This window comes from Chenopodium album, chromosome 27, assembly GCF_948465745.1.
Source record: "Chenopodium album chromosome 27, dcCheAlbu1.1, whole genome shotgun sequence".
NCBI classification, from domain to species: domain Eukaryota; kingdom Viridiplantae; phylum Streptophyta; class Magnoliopsida; order Caryophyllales; family Amaranthaceae; genus Chenopodium; species Chenopodium album.
Window position 1 is genome coordinate 3238740 of NC_137860.1, and position 23184 is coordinate 3261923.

The following is a 23184-nucleotide window of genomic DNA, read 5'->3' on the forward strand; positions in this document are numbered from 1 at the left end:
ACAAAGTAGGATCCCGAAAAGGTGGTCCTGCATCTGCACTAAGTTTGGACTTAGTGTCAACTGGAGTAGCTGCAGGCTTACAAGAGGCCATACCTGCACGCTCTAAAATCTCCTGTGCATACTTTTCCTGTGAAAGTAGCATATAAGAGGGTTTGCGGGTCACCACGATCCCCAAAAAATAACTCAAAGGACCCAAGTCAGTCATAGGAAACTCAGTTTGCAACTGGGAAATAAATCCTGTACGCAACTTGTCAGATGAGGTAGCTAAAATAATATCATCAACATATAAGAGCAAATATGCCATATCATCACCCTGCCGGAAAGTAAAAAGAGAGTTGTCACTCTTGGAAATGACAAAACCCAATTTGACAAGAAAATTTGCAAAGCGTTGATACCAAGCTCTGGGAGCTTGTTTCAAACCATAGAGTGCCCTGCGGAGCCGACAAACATGAGTAGGAGCCCTCCGGTCAATAAAACTCGGAGGTTGATGCATATAAACAGTTTCCTGCAAATCACCATATAAAAAGGCATTTTTGACATCTAGTTGATGTATCGACCACTTTTTAGCCATAGCTAAACTGAGAACAGTACGAATAGTGGCCGGTTTTACTACCGGACTGAAGGTCTCATCACAATCCACACCAATTTCTTGCGACCTGCCATCACATACAAGACGAGCTTTGTGCCTTTCAAGGTCACCATTAGACTTGTATTTATGTTTAAAAAGCCACATACAATTAACAATATTCTCCCCCGCAGGCCTAGGCACCAACTCCCATGTCCCTGTTTTAATTAAAGCACTATATTCATCATTCATCGCCGCATTCCAATTATAGTCATTTAAAGCTTGTTTATATGATTTTGGAATAGGTGATTTTAGGTGATGAGGACCCGAAGGTTGAACGGTGAGGTTGCAATATTTCGGGTTAGGCTTAAATATACCACGCTGACTGCGGGTTATAGGTGGGGATGGAGGTGGTCGAGTAGGTCGTAAGGGTTGAATGCCACGCATAGGTGGCAGAGAGTACATTAGTGGCGAAGATGGCAGTGGGGTTTGCGCGGTTCCTGCGGTTGGAGATGAAGGGCCGCAGGTTTGGTGTGGAGTGGGCTGCCCAAAAGTAAGGGTTGATGGGGAGTTTTGTGTATGGGCCGCTGGCCCAGCAAGGGGAGGGGAAGTGGGTGGCGTGTTTGGGCCAGGGGAAGGAAAAGGATGGGCCTGCTGATTTTGAGGAGTTGGGTTTGTGTATAGTAGCTGATTTCGTAGTAAAGGATGGGTTAGTAATGGAGATTGGTCATCATGACCAAGAAAATCATAATCCTTTAATAAGAAATTGGCTAAGTTTTTATATGGAAAGGTAGACTCGTCAAAAACCACATGCCGAGAAATAATAATTTTATTAGTTGAAATATCAAGACACTTGTAGCCACGGTGATTCGAGGGGTACCCTAAGAAGACACAAGGAGTAGATTTAGGAGCTAGCTTGTGAGGAGTAGTGGCGGTCAAATTTGGGAAACAAAGACACCCAAAAACCCGAAGGTGATCATAAGATGGGTTAGTGCGAAAGAGAGCTTGAGCCGGGGTTAAGTTCTTTAAGGACTTGGTTGGCAAAATATTTAATAAATATGTAGCCGTCTCTAAAGCATGTGCCCAATAAATGGGTGGTAAGGAGGCATGAAAAAGTAAAGTGCGTTTGACATTGTTTATGGTTCGAATCATACGTTCCGCTTTACCATTTTGTGAAGAAGTGTGAGGGCAAGAGAATCTAAAAACCATACCGTTATCTAGACAAAACTTTTTAAACGGGTCATTGTCGAATTCACGACCATGATCACTTTGAAAGGATTTAATGGGTCTTTCAAATTGAGTTAAAACGTATTGTCGGAAAGTGAGAAAACTTTGGTAGGCTTGAGATTTAGAAGCTAAAGGAATTGCCCAAACATAATGAGTAAAATCATCTAAAAGAACCAAATAATATTTGTGACCATTACTACTACGAATAGGAGATGTCCACAAATCGGCATGAACAATATCAAAAGCACAAAAAGTATTACTATTCGAAGAATAGAAAGGAAGTCTAACATGTTTCCCTAATTGACATGAATTGCAAAAATTGGAGTCATGCTCCTTATTACAATTAATAAAATTATTACTCCTAAGAAAGTTTAAAGAGGGTGCTCCCGGGTGTCCTAGACGATTGTGCCAAGTGGTAGGAGCGACTGTGGTGAGAGACGTGGCAAGACAAGTGCTTGGATCATGGGTGGTGATGGGATAGAGATCTCCGAAACTATTGCATCTGGTTACTACCCTCCCCGTTCGAAGGTCCTTCACAGAAAAACCATTAGGGTCAAATTCAATAGAAACCGAATTATCAGAAGTAAATTTACGAACTGAAATTAGATTTTTAATAATTTGAGGGGCAAGGAGGACATCTCTAAGCGCAAGTTTATTTTGGAGATTAGTATGACCATAACCAGTAATTGGAATGCGATGACCGTTACCAACTAAAATATGATTATTTGTGCTTAAATTAAACAGGGGAAGAAGATTACCGGAATTATGAGTCATGTGGGTGGTAGCTCCCGAATCCATATACCATCCATTATCCGGTGTAGAAAGTCCTGGTGATGAATAAGCACTAGCAAACTCCGTTGGCGTCATAGATGGACCGTGCATAAGGGACCCAATGTAGTAGGCTTGCTGATTTGAACTAGGCCTTTGTTGAAACTGGCCCGTAGTAGGGAAGGGTGCTGGAGGGATTGCCCATTGAGGCCAAGCATATTGTTGTTGAGGCCAATTTCCTTGTTGGGCCCATGGCTGTCCAATCGGCCCAGCTTGTTGTTGTTGAGGGGCTTGAGATGAGGATTGTTGTTGCTGCTGTTGTGAACCTCGACTCTGGCTCCCACGACCTTGGCCTTGCCCCTTCCCTTTGCCTCGTCCTCCCTTACCGCTAATAGAGTTTACAATGCCAGGCCTAATCACGTTAGGAATCCTAGATACGATAAACATACAAAATATACAATTAATATATCCTAATCTGCGACAAATATTATCCTAAATATAATATCTATCAATAATAATACTCATTTATTAATTAAAGCCATATCCAATACCAGTTTTAGCACTGGTGAATTTTGTTTGCTCAACTATATAAGCTCACTTCTTAGTTCTTACACATTCCATGAATTTATCCCTTATTTCATAGATTTAGGTTCTCTCCCACTTTCTGCAGTAATTAAGTTTGCAATGCAAACGAATTATAATCCAAATATAAAGGGAACCAAATCTTATAGTAGTATGAACTGCATACTCTTTTCCAAGACTTGGACAAAATGAAAGTTCGTACTGCATCTTTTATGGGAAGAAATGACACTATGAGTGCATGTTATTGTCTCGTAATTGCGAAATCCGGTTCATTTGCACTTTGTTGTTAAGAGTGTTGTCCACTGCAACTTCAATTCCAATTTATTATAGGGAGTGTGGTTAATATATAACCATGCTTTAGCTAATATTTGTAATGCTGAAATTAAGGGTACAATTTACAAAAATGATTGAACTCATGGGCACTGTATAGAATATTTTATTTAGAAGGGCACAACGTAGAATTGGTAATAACTCAAGGGTACCACGTAGAAAAACCCTTCTTTTTTTCATTGTTTTAGGGAGGGTAATAGAGTGGCGGATAAGCTTGCTAATATGGGTGTTATTCTCCAAGAAAATGAACTTTTTTGATGATCCTTCGATCGAAATAAAGGACCTAATTTGGGAGGATACAGTGAGAGTGGCCTTGCCACATATGGTGGTGTGATTTTCTTTTTGCTTTGTGTTTTGGGATTTCCCTCTTTTGCATCCAAAAAAATTAAAAATATATATATATATGTATGTTGCGTTTGACTTTACCAATTAAACTCAAGTTGGTTTGTTATTCTTGCTACTGTATAAAAGTATGAAGTGTAGCACGCACAATTTCAACAAGATTTTAGTTTGGGTGTTCGGATACCAAAATTACCTCCGATTTTGGGCCTTAGAGGATTTGCCCCAAAGTAGACCTACTCTTACGGCCTAGTTAATGGGACATAGGCCTTATACTTTGGGCTTTGGCTTATTTACATCATCACACACAAGATGACTAGATAATGGTTGGTGAGAGTTAAGACACCATAGGCTACTCATAATTTAAAAGAGCCCCGAGATATTTTAAGTGTACACCGAACTTCTCAAAATGTTAGCTTCTACTCCGTGTATGTAATACTAGGATTCACCCTTTACAAATTAGTCCCATTCCCACATTAAAGCTATATGTCAACGATAACTTGCATTATATAACATTATGCTAGAACACTTAATAATAACAATACGACCTCTCAATCACAAACTTCATCAACATAAAACACAAGTATTGACGTATTGTATTGTATATACAAAAATTGCTAAATAGATAAATTAAATCATGCTCAAAAGAACTAACATGGAGCAGAAAAGATGAATGTAATTGATTGAAGTCACATAATGGTGCAAGGTGGAGTTGGATCTTGATAATCCATAGTCATCATAGCAACAGGCTTGCAAACATAGCATCCACCTGGATACGAATACGGGTACGGGTACGGACACAGACACGTGCACTTCTTCTCATCCTTCTTCTCATCCTTCTTTTCATCCGGCTTTGGAGGAGGCCCAACAGTTACAAAGTAGGCTGATTTGCCTGCTTTTCTAATGCGTTTGATTATAGCAAATGGGTCTGCAACTCCTATCACTGCTATGGTTCCTTTTTCTGTATCAGCTTCAATCTTATTCACACCTAACAAGTCAATGATCAACCAATAACCATGGATTAGAAAAAACAAAGTTAAATCATCACTCTTTGATTAAAAAATTAAAAAATAATACGTCTTATCAACTTGACTGAAAATGACTACCAAGCTAAGTCTGGTCTAAAGGTAAGGACAACAAGTGACTTCTTAAGTTCTAGCCTTGAGTTAAGAGCAAAGATTGTCCCTTATCAATCCCCTTACTTTTAAAGTGTTTAGTCAACTAATTAATTTTAACCTAATTAACCCATCGAGCCATAACAACCTTGAATCATGTATAGAAGGAACAAAAACAATCCACCCTTTTTCTCGCAGTATCTCCCTTTGACCATATTACCCTTTTCACTTCCAATCATTAAGATTGCTGACCAAACACACCTTTTTACCAACTTTTTCTTGTTTATTGATCTTTAGAAAGAACTTTAAAGACTAAAAGATCAAACTACATATATCAATGATATAATTTGCATAATTAAAGAGAAAGATGAACAATTAATTTACTTAACAAAGGAAAGTTTTGTTACCTTCTATTTTGGACACAATAGAGAAGACCTCTTGCTTGCACTTATCACAAGAAACATCCACCTTCAAAACCGTTTTATGCACCATTTTTAAGGAACTTTTTTCCTCTCAACTTTCTCCCAAACGATGAATCCAACAACTAAAAATCACAATCTTAGTTAACGTACACAAATAATACAATCCTCTACCTTGTCATGATATTTAAAAGACAAACATAAAAGACCCAACAACCAACTTACAAAGTCTTTTTTATTTTATTTGGTAACATATATTCTTAATTTAATTTTTTGCATGTCTTCTTCTTTATTTTTTTACTCTTCAATTGGAGACCTCTTCCCGGAAAATCCTTAGATTTGGAAGCCTTATTTATTTATTTTTTTTAATATTATTGTGGATGCATATAATTACACTATATGAAGTTAGAAAATAAACCAATAAGATTGTACGTACACTACTTGTGAAATTTAATAATTGGTCAATTTTTGTGAGCACCGTACCAAACCAATAGGAAAATAAAAATATTTCTTAGGACAGTGATTTTACCAAATAAAATAATGCAAGTAATAAGGTTGTAGAAAGATTAATGTGCATGAAATTTCAATGATGGATGTAAATTTGAAGAAATTTGATTAATTAATCTCTAATAAAATTTGTTATATTTATCTAATGGTAATATAGTATAGTCGAGTTGGTATTGAAGATGGGTACGATCATATTGTTTATTGATTTGTAGTTGAGACGTAAGAATCAATTGAAAAGGTCTACATGCATGCAAGATGTTGACATTAAAACGTATTTTTATACTAACTAATATGGTTGACGTACAAATTGACAAGATGACACTCGTTTAGCCAATGGATTAGGATTGACGTTTATTTAATTATAAATATTAAATTGAGCTTAGCTAGCTAATCATTATGCCATTAAGGTAATTTTTCATTGACGTTAAAATTGACAATTTGACAATCGTTTAGCCAATGGATTAGGATTGACATTTATATAATTATAAATATTAAATCGAGCTTAGCTAGCTAATCATTAAGGTAATTTTTCATCTACATTTTTTAAGGTTTAGAAAGTGTGAGCAAACGTACTAAAATACAATGTACTTTGTAAGTTTACTCACCATTGACTTCCATTTATATTAATACGATGTAAAAGCCATGCATGTTAAGCTTGATCTATTAGAAAAGAGATCAGAGCATCTTCAACCACATATAAATTGGATGTTCAATTCAATCCCTACTAGAGACAATTTGGGGGGTTGAATGAATTCCCTTTTTTTTTTCCTTCCACTTTCCCAAATTGTCTTCTGTAAATTCGAGTAAAATGACTCATGAGAGGTTTCAGCCTAATAAAGCTCTTCTTACAAACAAAATAAATATTATTACTATGTGTAAAATTCTACTTTTGTTTTTCTTACCATATAAATTGTCCCATTAATTCTACTTTACTAGTTCCCTAAACAAAACATAAGAATATACGAAGTATATAGAGAGATAGATACAACACCTTTCTCTTGATAGCTTAAAGTTTCCTCCGACTATTCATCAAACTTTATGTTATATTTATGATTTTATTTATCTTAAATGTGGGATTCTTCCAAACTAAGAGGTTAGGTAATAAAAATAGTGAAGAAAATTATACTAACGTATGTTAGGTACGAGCCTTCCATCAAGTATATTAGGTACGACATACGAATATTCATATGGCAAATTGGCAGTGAAACATTTGCATGGAAAGAGCGATACATATATGAATGTCTTCAAAGCCGAAGCCAGAGATAAAAATCCAAGGGAGCCAAGACTCGATAAAATTATTCCAAAAAAATTTTAAAACCCAAAATTTGAAGGGAGGAAAAAAAACAGTTCAAGAGGGAATCGACTTTGAGATCCCTCTTAACATAGAATGCTTACATTACCAACTGAGCTATCATTGACATCGCTATATTTAAGATAGAAAAATTTGCTATTTATTACAAAGTCCTGGGAGCCAGACTACCTAAAACTATATCAGTGGTTGGGCCACGGGGAGCCGGGCCTCCACCAGCGACCCCCCCCGGTGGCTCCGCCCTTGAATGTCTTATTAAGGGATTGTTCTCTTCAGCTTAATTTCAGTTGGCTCCAATCAGTTCAGTTCATTTCCTATTTTCCTTCTCTCATAAACGATTCATTTCAACTCTATTCAATTCAGTTCAGTTCAGTTTCAGTTCATTTTAGTTTAGTTCAGTAAATCAGAACAACACGTAAGTATCAACCATGCTCTTAGAGTCTTAGGAGAGGACATTAGTTACAAAATTAAATATTAGGGTCTGGTGAACGACGGTACTCGCTGCTCATTATTGGCAATCTCGTGAGCCTTTTGAACTTGTTATCGTGTTACATTTGTGACTGAGCAATTATGAAAGGTAGCTCCCAGCTGCATAATTTCATGTATAGTCCAAAAATTATACTACCTCTATTTCTTATTATGTGCAACAAAGGAATATTTTATGTCTCACAAATAATACCCCTTTGTTGCACATAATAAGAAGCGGAGGTAGTAGTACTTTTTCCATTTTATTAATATTGCAATAAGGGATGAAGATACGGAATTTAAGACGAGGAGAGAAATAAAAGTAAGGACTCATATGATGAGGAGAGATATAGAGAGAAAGCATGTGCATATATGATACATGTAAATTATAATACGGAGTATTAATTAAGGGAATGGAGGAAGTAATATCCAACCGAGTATTAGGTCCTATCAGGAGGAGTAAACAAAAGTTTCATAGGGGCGGGGGTGAGAATCGATTCCAGGTACTCTTGAAATCGGGAGGGAAGCTCTAACCACTTGAGCTATCCCTCAGTCTCACATATCATAATTATTATGATTCTATATCTATATGAGTAGTCTTGAAAGTTTTATAGTATGTGTTTTCCTTAATTATAGTTATTAATCCATGTACTGTATTTATTACTACGTATTTCTTTATTCATAAATATATTATAATCATTATAATCAAATTATAATGAGAACCAATCCTATGTGTTTAAAGTATAGTCAAAGTTAGCAAACAAATATTGCAAAAAGTCACAAAGTTGCAGTGAAACGGAAAGTATATAGTGGCATTAGAGAAACTACAATTGCGAAATCTTACATTCTTAATTTGTATCCTATGTTTACATTTACCCAACTCAGGACCTGTTCACATTTACTTAATTTCAGTGCAATTTAATTCAGTTCTTAATTTCCCTCTCTTATAAAATAATCATTTCAGCTTAATTCAGTTCAGCTCCAATCAGTTCAGTTCAGTTCAGTAAATGTGAACAAGCCCTTATTCTCTTTTCCTTTATCCATTTATTACACTCACTTAGGCCCTGTTCTCTTCACCATAAAAAATATAATATTAAGTAAAAATAATTTCAATTCAATAAAAATAAGTTCAATTCAGTAAAATTTATTTCAGTTCAGTAAAAATAATTTCAGTTCGGTAAAATTCAGTTTTCTTAAAGAATAATTATAATAGAAAATCAGTAAAAAAATAATTTCAGAAAATAATTTCTGTTAAGTAAAATTAATTTAAGTTTAGCAAAAATAATTCCAGTTCAGTAAAAATAATTCTAGTTCAGCAAAATTAAGGTGAAGAGAACGGGGCCTTACTCTTAAATCTAAATATCTTACTACCTCCATTTTTTTTAGTTGACACGTTTTGACTTTGTGCACTGTTCACATAACTTACTTTGACTTTGTTTTGTGATTTAGTGTTAGACTAAAACATAGTTATGTGGGGTTTGTTAGCTTTGTCTCAATGTCTAGTTTCCATACCAAAATTTTACACTTTATGCTAATAGGCATTTAAAGATATTTACATTCGAAAGTAAGCATTGGCAAATGTGCCTAAATGAAATGCATCAACTAATAATAAAGGAAGTATATAATAAAACATAAATTTGTATATGCGGCTGGCTACACAGTGTGGTCGGAGTTACTCGGCCGGTCAATGGTTATTCAGTCGGTCAGGGGTTACTCGTTCAGTCATGGATTACCTAGTTAATGTTTTGGTGTGTAACAACTTGCCACAAGGTGTGGTTATCCACTAAAAAAGCGTTTATAATAAAATATGCACAGTTTTCAAAATATCTAAATTAAATTTGTCACTTTATCGTATTATGTGTGGTTTTTCATTGCTAAATATTTTTGTTTTCATAGCGGAAAAAAAAAAATCATAAAAAAATACATATTAATAAAACACACATTATTGCTAATCTAACAAGACTCCACTTAATCTTTTTTTCTTTATAGATTATCATACACATAAGGTCAGAGTTTGATCAAATCAAACCAGATCAAATAATACCAAACAAAATCAGATTAGATTAGTAAAAATAAGGACGGTGAACTAAACAAGCTCTAAGTATCTACTTATTTTCCCTAAGTACTTTATTTGTAGAGATGTCAATGGAATTGATTCGGATCGGGTGGACTTCTACATGTATCCATCCATCATTTCATCCGCTCTATCTCCATTTGTCACTTGTTTTACTATCACCCGCATCCATCCATTTGCTATCTATGTATGAAACAGGTGAATCAGGAGAGTAACAGATAATCGGAATGAATAACTTATATGGAATAAAATTCTTATGAAAAACTTTAATTTCGGTTTTTACTACAATAATTACTTTATTTTATAAATGAAAGGAAACAGTAACAACATATTGCTTGAACAAAATCAATTTGCAACAATATATGAGTGTTTTTCTTTTCAATTTTATTTTTTTTTTAATTAAAATTCTCAAAAAAAATCTTAATACTATCTATGTTAAACGGGTGTAATGGGCCGATGGTTAACAGGTGGAGTAGTCATATCCATATCCATATCTATATCCATATCCAATTCGATCCGTCACTTGTTTTATCCGTCACCTACTTTTCATCTATTTAATTTATTTTATATTCAAAACGGGTCGATGATCGGATTTGCATAGATATCCTTTGATATTGTCATCCCTATTTACATGGGTTATGTCAAAGATTGCCAACTACTTGGATTTCAAATAACTTAGGCTTAGAAAGTGGGGGAAGTCACAACAGCAAGCTAGTTTGTTGGCATTATACATTTTACTTTAATAAAAAGAAATAAGTCCATGTGATCCAACTCACCTCGTTGACGAAAGAAAACACACCTAAATCTGAGCTACCACTTCAATTGATCGAAGATGGCAATGCCAATACACGACCGTTGGTCTCTCAATGGAATGACCGCTCTTGTTACTGGTGGCTCCGATGGTATCGGGTACATACCATTCTCTTCACTCTTTTCTTTATTTCTTTCGGTTAGATCGATGATCTATTCGTACAAATTCTTAGTTAATTATTCTCAGTTAATTAATTTAGAGATTGGTAGGGAAGATGAATGTACTCGATGCAATTTTATTAATCATTTGCTCATTTGGGTGAGCAAGTAGGTAGCTCAATCAGTCAAGCAAGAGTGTACTGTGTACACGAGTATTAGAATTTAGAAGGTACTCATAGAATTTCTCATTGAGTCATTTTGAATTAGGCCTTGTTCACGTCACCTTATTTTTACTTGATTTTATTATATATCTTCCGTAGGGTTACCGAGTTTTACTGAAATGAAATTAATTTTACTGAACTAAACTTATTTTTACCAAATCGAAATTTGTTTTACTGAACCTTACTTCGGATTTCTTGATCTTCGAGGCATACTAAACTTATTTTTATTGAATTGAAATTATTTTTATAAAACATTTTTTTAAAAAAAATTAAAAAAAAAAATTAAGAAAAAAAAAGAAAAGAAAAAAAAAAGTGAACTAAAGAGGGTCTTACTTTACATAATTTTAAAATTGAAAAGCATTAAGTTTTTGTTCTTTTCGCCTGAAAAAACTATATTTTGAAAAATCTTATACTTTCTTACGATATATTCCTTGAACTCTTGAAGTACACCTAGTTTGTCACATTTTCTTTTTTTTTTTTTTTGACGGAAACCGATCACTCGAGCTTTATTAATCAATCAAAGGGCTAAAATCAACCATTACAACCTCAGAGATACCTTGAGGAAACTCTTCCATCCATACTCTAAGTGAGTCGAAGGAAGGACATAATTTAGCAAGAGCATGAGCAACACGGTTGCCGCTTCTTTTAACAAAGGAAAAATCACAAGAAAAGCAACTACTAGATAACTGAAGGATATCATGAACAATTGTTCCAAAGGCAGTGGCAGTTGTGCAGCGTTTGATTAAGTGGCAATGGAGCTTGAGGTTGTCAGTTTCCATACATACCTTCCTGAAACCCGAGTCAATGGCAATGTTTAAGGCATGTCTCATAGCGAGAGCTTCAGCAGTATCAACATCATAATTACCCTTGAGAGGCAAACACATAGAAGCTACAACATCACCATCACTGTCTCTCATAACGGCCCCCAATCCCACCCCATTCAGATTGAAAATTGCTGCATCTGAATTGACTTTTATCACCCCATGAACAGGAGGTTTCCATCGATCATTCAACTGCGGGCTAGCCTTACTCGCACCAGGAGTAATTTGAGCCATAGCATACTCCCCTGCCATGCCAACTGCTTTGTGTATAACCTCAACCACATCCCTCTTTTTCCCTTCAAAAACCCATACATTTCTTCGGCACCAAATACCCCAAAGTAAGCAGAGGAATAAATTCCACCACTCTCCATCTTTATATTTCTTTCGAACAGCATTGCACCATTCCCAGAAGGTATCCCCATCAAATTGCTCAACATCTAGTCTTAGAGGGGAAAGATACCAAAGGCACTTGGCATCAACACATCGAATAAGCACATGCAAAACACTCTCAATCTCAACGCCACAAAGAGGACAAAAGGGATCAATTTGCATACCTCGTTGTATCAAACACTGACGGGCTGCCATAGCTCCCTTAACAGCTCGCCACATAAAGTGTTTCACTTTCGGGGGGACTTCAGCGTGCCAGATAGCATTCCACTCAAAATTGCAGTTTGAACTTGAAGTAGAAGCCTTGTTGTGCCTTTGCTCCAGCGTGATCAGATTGTAGGCACTTCTGACAGAGTACAGCCCATCTTTAGTATGCTGCCACACCCAAGAGTCCAACCTGTCATATAAGGGGATAGGAATATTGCAAATTTCAGCTACTTCTACTTGAGAAAAGAGCATGTTTAGAGTCTCCAAATTCCACGACCTATCCACCCATAAATCACGCACAACAGCAGGACCATCATCATTCACCACAAAACCACGAGCAACCTTAAAACCAGGCAGACTTGGCACCCAGGGGTCGTGCCAAATACTAATTGTAGCGCCATTTCCAATTGCCTTTCTAGCACCCTTCATCAACACATCTCTAGCTCCCATAATCGACCTCCATGTGTAGCTTGCATTCGGGCACACCTTTGCCTCAAGTAATGTAGAATGAGGAAAATATTTTCCTTTTAAGACTCTAGCCGCAAGAGACTCCGGATTCGAAATAATACGCCAAGCTTGTTTTGCCAAGAGAGCACTATTAAAATTCCTCATATTTCTAAATCCAAGCCCTCCATCTTTCTTAGATGTATAAAGCTTTTCCCACGCCACCCAACATAAGTTCCTTTCTTCACCTTTTTGCCCCCAAAAGAAATTTCGATATAATCTTTCAATCTCATTGAGAATACTAGCCGGGAGAGCAAAACATTGCATTGCATACGTTGGGATTATTATTATTATTATTATTAAGCCTCTTTTATTTATTTATTTATTTATTTTCCTTCTGCTATCTTATCTTACAGATTAGCCGTTGTAGAAGAGCTAGCCAAACAAGGGGCTAAAGTTCATACATGTGCTAGAAATGAGGCTAGACTTGAAGAGTGCATACGCAATTTTGAGGCTAAAGGCTTCCAAGTTAGTGGCTCTGTTTGTGATGTAGCACAACGAGCCGAGCGAGAAAAGTTAATGGAGACCGTTTCTACCAAGTTCAATGGCGTGCTCAACATCTTGGTTGGTATCTATATACTCCAATTTATCCATTTTTCAATCAATCAATTATTACATTTTTAATCTTAGACAATAATATATGTTTTGCATGTATCAGTTGACACGTTTTGACTTTGATAATATATATATATATATATATATATATATTATCAAAGTCAAAACGTGTCAACTGATACATGCAAAACATATATTATTGTCTCAGATTAAAAATGTAATAATTGATTGATTGAAATATATATATATATATATATATATATATATATATATATATATATATATATATTTTGAAAACATGTGTGATTTATATTTAAGTAAAACACATTAATCCAAAGTCTTGTTAGCTTCGTCTCAAATCTCAATGTATGATTTCTGAATATCAATTCATTGTATAATTCTTGCCTATTAATGATTGAAGATATTTATGCTCGAAATCATGCATTATCATACATGTCTACAAAACGTATATACGTTATTACTACCTCCGGTTCGTATTATATACAACTTTGGAATTTTTTTTATTTCACAAATATTACACCAAAGTTGCATATAATAGAAAACAAATGTGGTGATAATAGAAAACAAATGTGGTATATATGTATTAATTTATGCCATATCTCTATTTTAAATCGTGTGCATACATTGTTTAGTATAGAAAAGACTAATAATATTAGTAATTATTTTTTTTGTACATACAAATGATACAATAAACAAATGATGCAGAAAATAGGATCATCATTTACATATTAGTTGCCATGAGATTGGAGTCCTTATTGTTATGATGTATTGGGTTAATCTAAAATTCTCTAATGTAGGTGAACAATGTTGGGACTTGCATTTCAAAACGAACACAGGAGTTCACAGCCGAAGATTATGCAACAATGATGAGCACCAACCTTGAATCTGGCTACCATTTAAGCCAACTAGCCTATCCTCTTCTTAAACAATCGCGTTCCGGGAACATCATTTTCATGTCTTCTGTTGCTGGTGTTGTGTCCATCGTCGATGGTGGCTCTCTTTACGGAACAACTAAAGGTATAAATCAATTTTTATATCCAACTTCTTATGACAATCAAGAAACTATTCTGTTAAATACGGGTCTGGGCCGCACCCGTCACGGGAGAGTACAAGTCCACCACTTTACAAGACCAAGGAGGTTCCACCTCAAAACCATATGGCAATGAGGGGAGTAGCCCCTTAGCCTTATATTGTGGTGGTAACTCTTGAATTCTTTCGATGTGGGATTTCATTACCACTACACTCCCCCTTTTTAGTGTGGGACAAGAACAATGCTCACATGTGGGTTGTTCATGGACTCAACATATTCCTTGATGATAAGGTAGGTGCAAGTTTATTACTACCTCTGTTACAGCTTACAGGTTATGTGCAACGATTAGACATTTTCCCTCTCTGCTTTATGTCAAATCGTTGCACATAACCTGTAACGGAGGTAGTAATTTGCAATATGTCATCATACTTGCATTCTACAAATTAAACGCTCCTATGCTTTAGGAGGTCTTTAGGGCGTGTGAAAGATACACTCAATTGTTAGGCGTTAAACAAAAGATTGGGTTCTTTTGATTTAGGTCATGTTCGGGTGATGATTCGTTAAATGTACTGTATAGTTTAAGGGTACAATTAGTTTCTTAATTTATAGCCTATAGTTATTGTATAGTCAGAGCTTATAATCCTTGGTTATTCTGATTAATACCTTAGTCCATATATACTTTGTACAATGGACTGCCATAACTATAGGCTATAAACTAGGAAACTAATTATACCAGTTGATTATACAATATATTTAACTGACTCATTTAGTTCCATTTCAGTTCAATTCCAATGGGACAATGAGTGATAAATCATTGATCAACTCTGGTTGTTTCGAGTATAGTAAAAATAATACGATCTAGAATAGACCTTTAGTAGTGAGTTGAAGACGAGATTGGTCCAATTACAATTGGGCTGAGAATACCTACATAAGAGTACGCGTTAACTAGCTTCGAAGGTGTATTCAAGGAAACTCTTTTGATGCCTAAGTTAATTGTATTAGCAAATACTAGACCTAGTGCAAGTACAATAAATACTACTCCGTAGTAAATTTTGTATATACGTTGTTAAGGTGTTAATTTGGCTATATATACTCATGGGGTAATAAATAATATGGACCCAAAGAGCTTATGGGCTGGCCGTGGACATTAGAGCCTGGTTAGCTTTGGACTTTATAGATAAGTTTCATAGAGCAATTAGGCTTATTAGATGAGAGGCCCAAAATAGAAATCCATTTTAGTTCCCAAACACGGTGATGTCATACTTGAGTATCAAATCCATATAATTGTATTTATGAGTTGTTTCTAGACTGGCTTAGATATTTTGTAGGCTTTATTACACAAATGCAGTGGTAATAATTATCGTCTAATATGTAAATTTTCAGAGTTGCTAAATTTTTATCTCTCTAAAAAATCCAACTCCTTAAGATTTTAAAGATAAGGTATATTATATATATCTTCACATATATATATTTCATTTAACTAAAGTTACATTACTATGTTGTATTTTTTTGCCAGGAGCAATGAACCAACTAGCAAAGAACTTGGCATGCGAGTGGGGAAAGGATAACATTAGGGTTAATTCTGTTGCACCTTGGTTCATTCGAACCCCTCTTACTAACCAGGTGATCTAAATAATACACACAAACACATTTGTATCGATGTATATACGTAGTATATAGGTTTTTAGTCCTATGCTCATGAAAAGATGAGAGAATCGCCATACAATTTTAAGTTCCCTTTGTTGTTATTTGTTAGATTAAATCCATCATTTCCTTTCCTCTATTAGCTTCTCACCTCCCCCAAGGGTTTTTCATTCTCTTTTCCATCTATCTTAAGCCACCCAAAGGCCAAAACCTTGTAATTTTATCCCCACCACTTCTTCAACCACCAAGAACTTGATGAGCCAACACCTCTCGAAATCACCACCCCAAGCATCGCGAATTTGGGCCACCTCCTCCTAGGCTCCTAGAGTCCTAGCACCAATAGCCCTGACACCAATTCTTTGCCATGTTAACTCACCAAATGACCAACAAACAGTCATTAATCCAAAAGCACACAAAAACACCCATCCACCACCATATGAACATATGCTAGCAATGTAATTACCACCAACATTAATCTAACAAAAGAGAAGAAATTCCATGTTAGATATGGAATATGTATCTCTTTCATATTATCCCTCTGTTCCCCAAATGAAAGTCACATTTGCCTTATGTACAAGTTTTAAGGTGGATAAAAAGTACTCCCTCCGTGTTTTTTTAAGTGATACACATTCCATTTCCGGCCGTGCTTTTTTAAGTAATACATTTCCTTTTTTGGCAAAACAATACATTAAAATATTATATCTCTCTCCTCTCATGGTTCCCACCCAAACCCACTACTACTTTATTTATGATATCTTTCCTCTCACATATATTACTTTCAATAAACTATTAACCCCACTATCTTTCTTTAACAATTTTTTAATACTCCACTACCCCACTTATCTCTTATTTTATTTAAGTCAATTAAATTGCCTAAAACTATGTGCCGGTCAATATGTATCACTTAAAAAAACACGGAGGGAGTAATAAGACAGAAGAGTTTAGTAAATTTAAGATGAATATACAAAATGTTTATAAATTATTTTTTAAAAAAAAAAAAATTAAAAATTGTGAGGTTTAATTGATAGAAAGTGAATGAAAAAGATATATAGTGGAATTTGGTTGTTTAAAAGTGAATAACATAAAGTAGATAAAGTTGAAATAAAACTTTAATTTAAGGTCAAAAATTTTTGGTAAAATGAGAATTTTTATTTGGGAACATAGGAAGTAACAATAATGGCTTTATATATTTTAATGTTTGTAATTGTTGACAGGCCGTGAATAACATGGAAGGATTTGTAGAAACTGTGGAAAGGAAAACTCCATTAGGAAGGGTAGGAGAACCAGAAGAGGTGTCTTCTGTGGTGGCTTTTCTATGCATGCCCGCTGCATCCTACATCACTGGCCAAACTATTTGCATTGACGGCGGTTTTACTGTTAATGGCTTCTAAACTCCATTAAGTGTATGTTTATGTATGTCAACACAAATACTTTCATCATGAAATTATCTAGAGATACGTATGATTATGATGATATAATTTGAACCATTAACGTGAATATTCAATCTTGATAGTGATGGTATACTAATAGTCTAATAACATATTTTACATATACTATTATAACTAATGAAGTTCATGATATTGTCATTCTTAAAACTTATTTTACATGTTCCAAATAAATGAATTATAAATAACTTTAAAGGCTGTTTTCAAAAAATAAAAAAAATAACTTTAAAGGCTATATTGATATTTTCTAAACTCAATAACATGTTTCAAATAAAGCTTATTTTACATGTTACAAATGAATAAATTCATGAATAACTTTAGTTCAAGGTTATTTTACACGCTCTGGCTCTTTACATCACCCAAAAACAAGAGCTATCCATCCTCTTTAACTTTGCTAACAAGTAGGCTCTCTTTTTTCCTAAATTTTACTCACTTTCTGTTTTCATCCGTTTTTCTAAGTGTTACTTACTTTTACTTTAACCCTAATGACAACTATCATTCACAACCCCACTTTGTGGAACCTTATTAGAAAATTGGAAACTAAGAATCCCAGCTTTGTCTTAATCTGATCAAAACAATCTCACCTTTAACCCCCATCTTCTTGAAACAGGCCATTTACTGATTTGTGAAATTGGTAACTTGTTTTAGAAGGTGACTTGCTAAATTTCACCTTCTTATTAGTCCACTTTTAATTTTTTTTTTAATTTTAAAAAATAAATAAAAATAAATTTTCCATTTCCACATCCCCACCGCCACATTCTCAACTCTCCACCACTGCACCAGCCACCACCTCCCCTTTCCCCACCTCCCTTTTCCAATTGCACCGTATCACCACCCTCCTATTGCAATGGTCGAATTTCGCCAGCCCAGCCCCAATTTGGTTTGGGTTTCGGTTTTTGGGTGCGGGTTTGGGTGGGTTTAGGTGAGAGGGGGGAGGCGAAGGAGTTCCGAGCTGTCGGTGGCTTTGGTGGGGGAGAGATCAAGGGGTTTCGACTGGTCTGGGCTATCGGCGGCTTTGGCAAGGGGGAGATCAGGGGGTTTCAGGGCTATCGACGGCTAGTGGTTAGTGGTCGTGGTTAGTGGTTCGTGATTCGTGGTGGTCGTGGTTACTGGTGGTCGTGATTCGTGGTTAGTGGTGGTCGTGGATAGTGGTGCTGGGGTTTAGGGGGTGGGGTTAGTGGTGCTGGGGTTGAGGTGGTTAGTGGTGCTGGTGGTTGTGGTTGTGGTTAGGAGAGGAAAGAAGGTGGTGGTGTTAGGTTGTGATGTGGTGGCTGGTGCGGTGGTGGCTGCTGAGAGATTGAAAAAAATATAATTAAAAAAAAAAAACAAAGGAAGAAAAGGTATTTAAAAAATTAAATAAATAACTTGTTAAACAAGTTACAGGTTAAAAGGCTTATTTTGAGCAAATGAGGGTCAAAAGTGGGATTATTCTGGTAATTCGAAAAAGTGGGATTGTTTTGAGCTGGAAAAGGTAAAGGTGGGAATATCAGTTTTCACCAACCTAATTTTATTTAATAAATCTCTCATTCTCAATCTCTCTCTTCTTCAATACAAAAAATATCCATAAGAACATCATCCTGGAATCGGACAAAAGCAACATAATCTCGAGGCTCTCACAAGCTACCACTTTTCTCTCAAATGTGGATTATAAACTGGTAGATATTTTAGCTACTTGTTCCTATTTTGATATTCTTTCGTGGTCTCATGTTAAGCTAGAGGGAAATTATGACGCTCATCACTTAGCTCGTTTATTGCCTTTTGGTTTTGAATAAGTTTGGTCAAATTGTTGTCCTAGCAACATTTCTCCGTATGTACTTATGGACAATTTGTGCTCTAATTAATGAAGGCTCCCTCGCTTTTCCTAAAAAAAAAAAAAAAAAAAGAAAAAAAAAGGAAAGAAGTTGTTGATTTTGTGGGCTCATCCAACCAAACTAAGCTTTGTGGGCCATAATATATTATAACATATTCACAAATTATGTGGGTTGAACAATATAAAAAAGTCAACTCTTCTAAAAGTGGTTGAACTAGATTGACCCATCTTCAACCTAGGAGGCTAACCAACTCAAGACTGGGCCAATCTCACTACTTTACCAAGCACTTAGGCTCACCCTTACCCATTAACTTAATAAGAGTAACATCTACTCCCTCTGTCTCTAAATTTTTTGGGTCAAACTTTATAATATTTAACTGTAAAATATCTAGATTTTACCGTAAAATACGCAGTTGGATTTGTCTCATTGTACATTTTTTTGATATCTAGTTTTTATAATTTTTACACTTATAAAAATAGAAATAAAATTGTAATAAGATGTGTCTTGGAGACCGCAAAAAGTCAAAAGGGGCAAAAATTTAGGGAGGGAGGGAATACCACTTTTCGTAAACATGTTGTCTAATTTCCTTTGAACATTTTCTAGCATTTGTTTTTTTGGGGGTTAACAAGAAGAAAAGGGATTTCATGAATAAAAAGATAGTCAAATAGCATTTTCAAACAATTATTAAGAGATTTTAAAAACCAACTCAAGTATGTAACACCTTAGAATTAATAATATTGTAGATCCGATCAACAATCACCTTGATTAAAATACTTCAGCTAAAACAATATAATGTATATGTGCGCTAACATTAATTTGGATTGAAATTGATTGATGCATAATCGTTCAGGTGAAAAATATTCAAGTTGTTCTTTAGATACTTACAATGACTATGAGATCTTACTTCTTTAATCCTCTCAAGACAAACAAATAAAAAAATAAACATAATAAATACCATATTAAGGATGAAATCTAATTATTGAAAGCAGTTAAAAAGTATTTGGGGCTAACCACCGATAAGAACATCATTGGAAGCCTCCATAGAGATTCACAATTGCGACCAAGGGGAAAAAAATAAGAGATAAAAAGAGTAGGAAAAAAGGGAGAAGAGTTTGATGCTTAAAACACATATCGCAACAAGGGAGGAATCCTATAGGAAATGGTTATTGATCAAATCAATCAATCAATCAATATATATATTAAAACTCATGGCAAGGATTGTAATCTTGCCATGTGTTGTCAATCTTGCCACGTGTCGTCATGTCACCTATATTAATTACTAATATTTCCTCACAAAAATTTATTATTTGTTAGCATTAATATTTGAACCCATAAGCCATCACATTTATATTCATTAAAATTGAACTTTGATCATCACTCCAATGACACATCTTATATGATAATAAAGTTGTATTAAAAAGAGATATTTATGTTCATAAATTTTAGAATTATAATTGTGAACTTATATGTGGATATTTTAACAATAATATGATTACTAATCTATTTTCGTTTCTTTCAGTTACTCAACCATAATTCATATATGTGTTACTTAAAATATGTAACCCGGCCCAACAATGCAAAACAATTTTTCAGATTTTTTCTCTTTACCACAAAATATATTTACTCAAAAGAATTTATTATGACACCTGATTAATAAAAAAAAAAAAAAAATCCCTTTTAACAATTAAAACAAACTGATACAATATAACATTTAGACTACTGCATATTAAATAATGAATTTTGATGTTCAATTATATTTACAAATTTAACAAATGATATTATTTTTATAAAACACCAATATATTTCACTTAATTTTGTTATAATTTTTAATATACAAACAATGACATAGGGTATCGCTCGGGCCAAAAACTAATTTGATGTTTAAAACTCATATCACAACAATTGTACTTTTGTAAGGCTTTTTTTTTCTTTTTTTTTTCTTTTTTGGAGGGGTGGGGGGGGGTGTTGGTTGGACTTTGCAAGGGACTATTTAGCCACTCATATCATGTACTCTATCTAAAATTGATTAAATGTTGAAATTTTAAAAAGCATTGATTTCTTAATTTGACATTTAACTACTAACTTCATATTATATTATTATTTCTTTCGTCTACTCCATATTAATTCTTTTTTTTTCCTGTCATATAATTTTTTATTTTTAATGAACTCATGCTACTTTTACATGTGCTAAAATTTCAAATACGAATTAATTATATGTGTGTGTATGTATGTATATATATATATATATATATATATATATATATATATATATATATATATACATATATATATATATATATATATATATATATATATATTTTATCTCACACAAATAATACCCAAAGTTGCAACTAATATGTAACGGAGGTAGTACATGTGTATATATATATATATATATCCATATTGCCTTGTTCAAAGTGTCACATTGGTTATGCGCTGGTAGACCTGGCAAACAGGTCGTTCAAGTCGGGTCAATTTTGGCTCAACAAATAATCGTATCAAGTTTGATTTTGGTCAATTTTGGGTCAACATATAAATGGGCATGTTGGGTATCAAGTCAACACTTCAAGTAAAGTTCGGGTTGGGTTGGGTTAATTTTTAGGTGCAATTGTTGGGTCAAGTTCAAGTCGGATCAATTGCCAGCTCCATTTTAATTTTTAATTAAACATTACGACATGTATGTCAATGCATTAATTAAGCCCCTAGATCAATTAGGTCATTTTGGGTATCAATTATTTTGATTGGTTCGGGTCATTTTGGGTTTAACATAATTATAGTTCAAGTCACTTCGGGTATGAGGTCTGTTCGAGTCAATCAATCCGGGTCAAACACAAGGTCGGATCACTTTGGATATCAGGTCAACTTCAGGTCGGGTCACTCAGATATCGTGTCAATTTTGGTTCAGGTACATTCACGTCGAGTCTACTTCGGGTATCTAGTTAAGTTCGGGTCAACTCCACTTTAGATCGAGTATGGGTCTAGTCAGGTAAGTTCGGGTCACAAGTTAGTCAGGATTACCAGGTCTATGTGCTAATGTAATCAAAACACTTAGGGGCTGTTTGGTTGGGGGTATTCAGGAAAGGGAATGGGAATCAACTGCTCCGATTTCCTTTGTTGTTGTTTGTTAACCACTTTTAATTTACCCTTTCCATTACCCCAAATCCTTCCAACTTCATTCCCCACCCCCCTAGACTTTTCCATTCCCTTTCCCTACCCACCTTCACACCACCACATCACCACCTTCACACCTACCAACACCGCCGGAAAACCAGCCCAGACCATCGCCGCCCCTCCCTCGACCTCCGACGTCACTTCCTCCGCCACTTCAACCCCCTCAATTGCACTCCACTTTCTATCTCATCCTCCTCAATGGGCACCCTCGATTCCCAAACTCAACCCATCACCACCTCACCCGAGTTCAAACTCGTCGGCTACTCCAACTTCGTCCGCGTCAACCCCATGTTCGACCGCTTCTCCGTCAGCCGTCGCTTCTCTTGGGGCCTCGGCATGCCTGCCGTCGCTAAATCCAACCTCTCGCTAGGGTCTTCGGGGTGGTGGTGGGAGGGATGGGCGGTGGTTTTTGGTCGAGGGAGATCGGGGCTAGGGGTTTTGTGGGGCTAGGGGTGGTTTTTTCGGGGGAGGGGAGGGCGGCAAGGCTCGGGGGAGGGTCGGCGGTGGTCGGGGCTGGTTTTCCGGTGATGTTAGTAGGTGTGAAGGTGGTGATGTGGTGGTGTGAAGGTGGTTGGACTGGTGGCCTTTCATTCATTCCATTCCTTTCTGATTCAAAACAAACACCACGACCCCAAAATTGGGGGATTTTTATTCCATTCCTTATCTTTCCCTTTGTTCATTCCATTCCGATTCCCTCGTGCGAACCAAACGGTCCGTTACAGTAGAAAGAATACTCCATACTATACTTTATAATTTCA

General features: G+C 35.4%; 2 protein-coding genes across 2 annotated transcripts; one reads left to right on the forward strand and one right to left on the reverse strand.

Moving 5' to 3' along the window:
• Window positions 1–4500: 4500 nt before the first annotated feature.
• LOC145621600 (heavy metal-associated isoprenylated plant protein 2-like) lies at window positions 4501–5582 on the reverse strand. The gene is made up of 2 exons (XM_081676329.1): window positions 5334–5582; window positions 4501–4799 (listed from the first exon to the last, which is right to left on the reverse strand). Exons 1-2 carry the CDS (start codon window positions 5416–5418, stop codon window positions 4501–4503), a joined length of 384 nt encoding a protein of 127 aa, XP_081532455.1. The 5' UTR covers window positions 5419–5582.
• A 4950-nt stretch (window positions 5583–10532) lies between these two features.
• LOC145619180 (tropinone reductase homolog At2g29360-like) lies at window positions 10533–17390 on the forward strand. Its single transcript, XM_081673811.1, has 5 exons — window positions 10533–10609; window positions 13106–13313; window positions 14123–14342; window positions 15872–15978; window positions 17214–17390. Exons 1-5 carry the CDS (start codon window positions 10533–10535, stop codon window positions 17388–17390), a joined length of 789 nt encoding a protein of 262 aa, XP_081529937.1.
• Window positions 17391–23184: the final 5794 nt, after the last annotated feature.

What these genes read in the sequence shown, in the direction of transcription:
- LOC145621600 (XM_081676329.1), bottom strand. Translation starts at nt 5,418, where the DNA reads ATGGTGCATAAAACGGTTTTGAAGGTGGATGTTTCTTGTGATAAGTGC. An exon ending in TATTGTGTCCAAAATAGAAG is followed by an intron (nt 4,800 to 5,333) that starts GTAACAAAACTT and finishes TTGACTTGTTAG; the next exon opens with GTGTGAATAAGATTGAAGCT.
- LOC145619180 (XM_081673811.1), top strand. Translation starts at nt 10,533, where the DNA reads ATGGCAATGCCAATACACGACCGTTGGTCTCTCAATGGAATGACCGCT. An exon ending in GGTGGCTCCGATGGTATCGG is followed by an intron (nt 10,610 to 13,105) that starts GTACATACCATT and finishes CTTATCTTACAG; the next exon opens with ATTAGCCGTTGTAGAAGAGC. An exon ending in TCTTTACGGAACAACTAAAG is followed by an intron (nt 14,343 to 15,871) that starts GTATAAATCAAT and finishes TTTTTTTGCCAG; the next exon opens with GAGCAATGAACCAACTAGCA.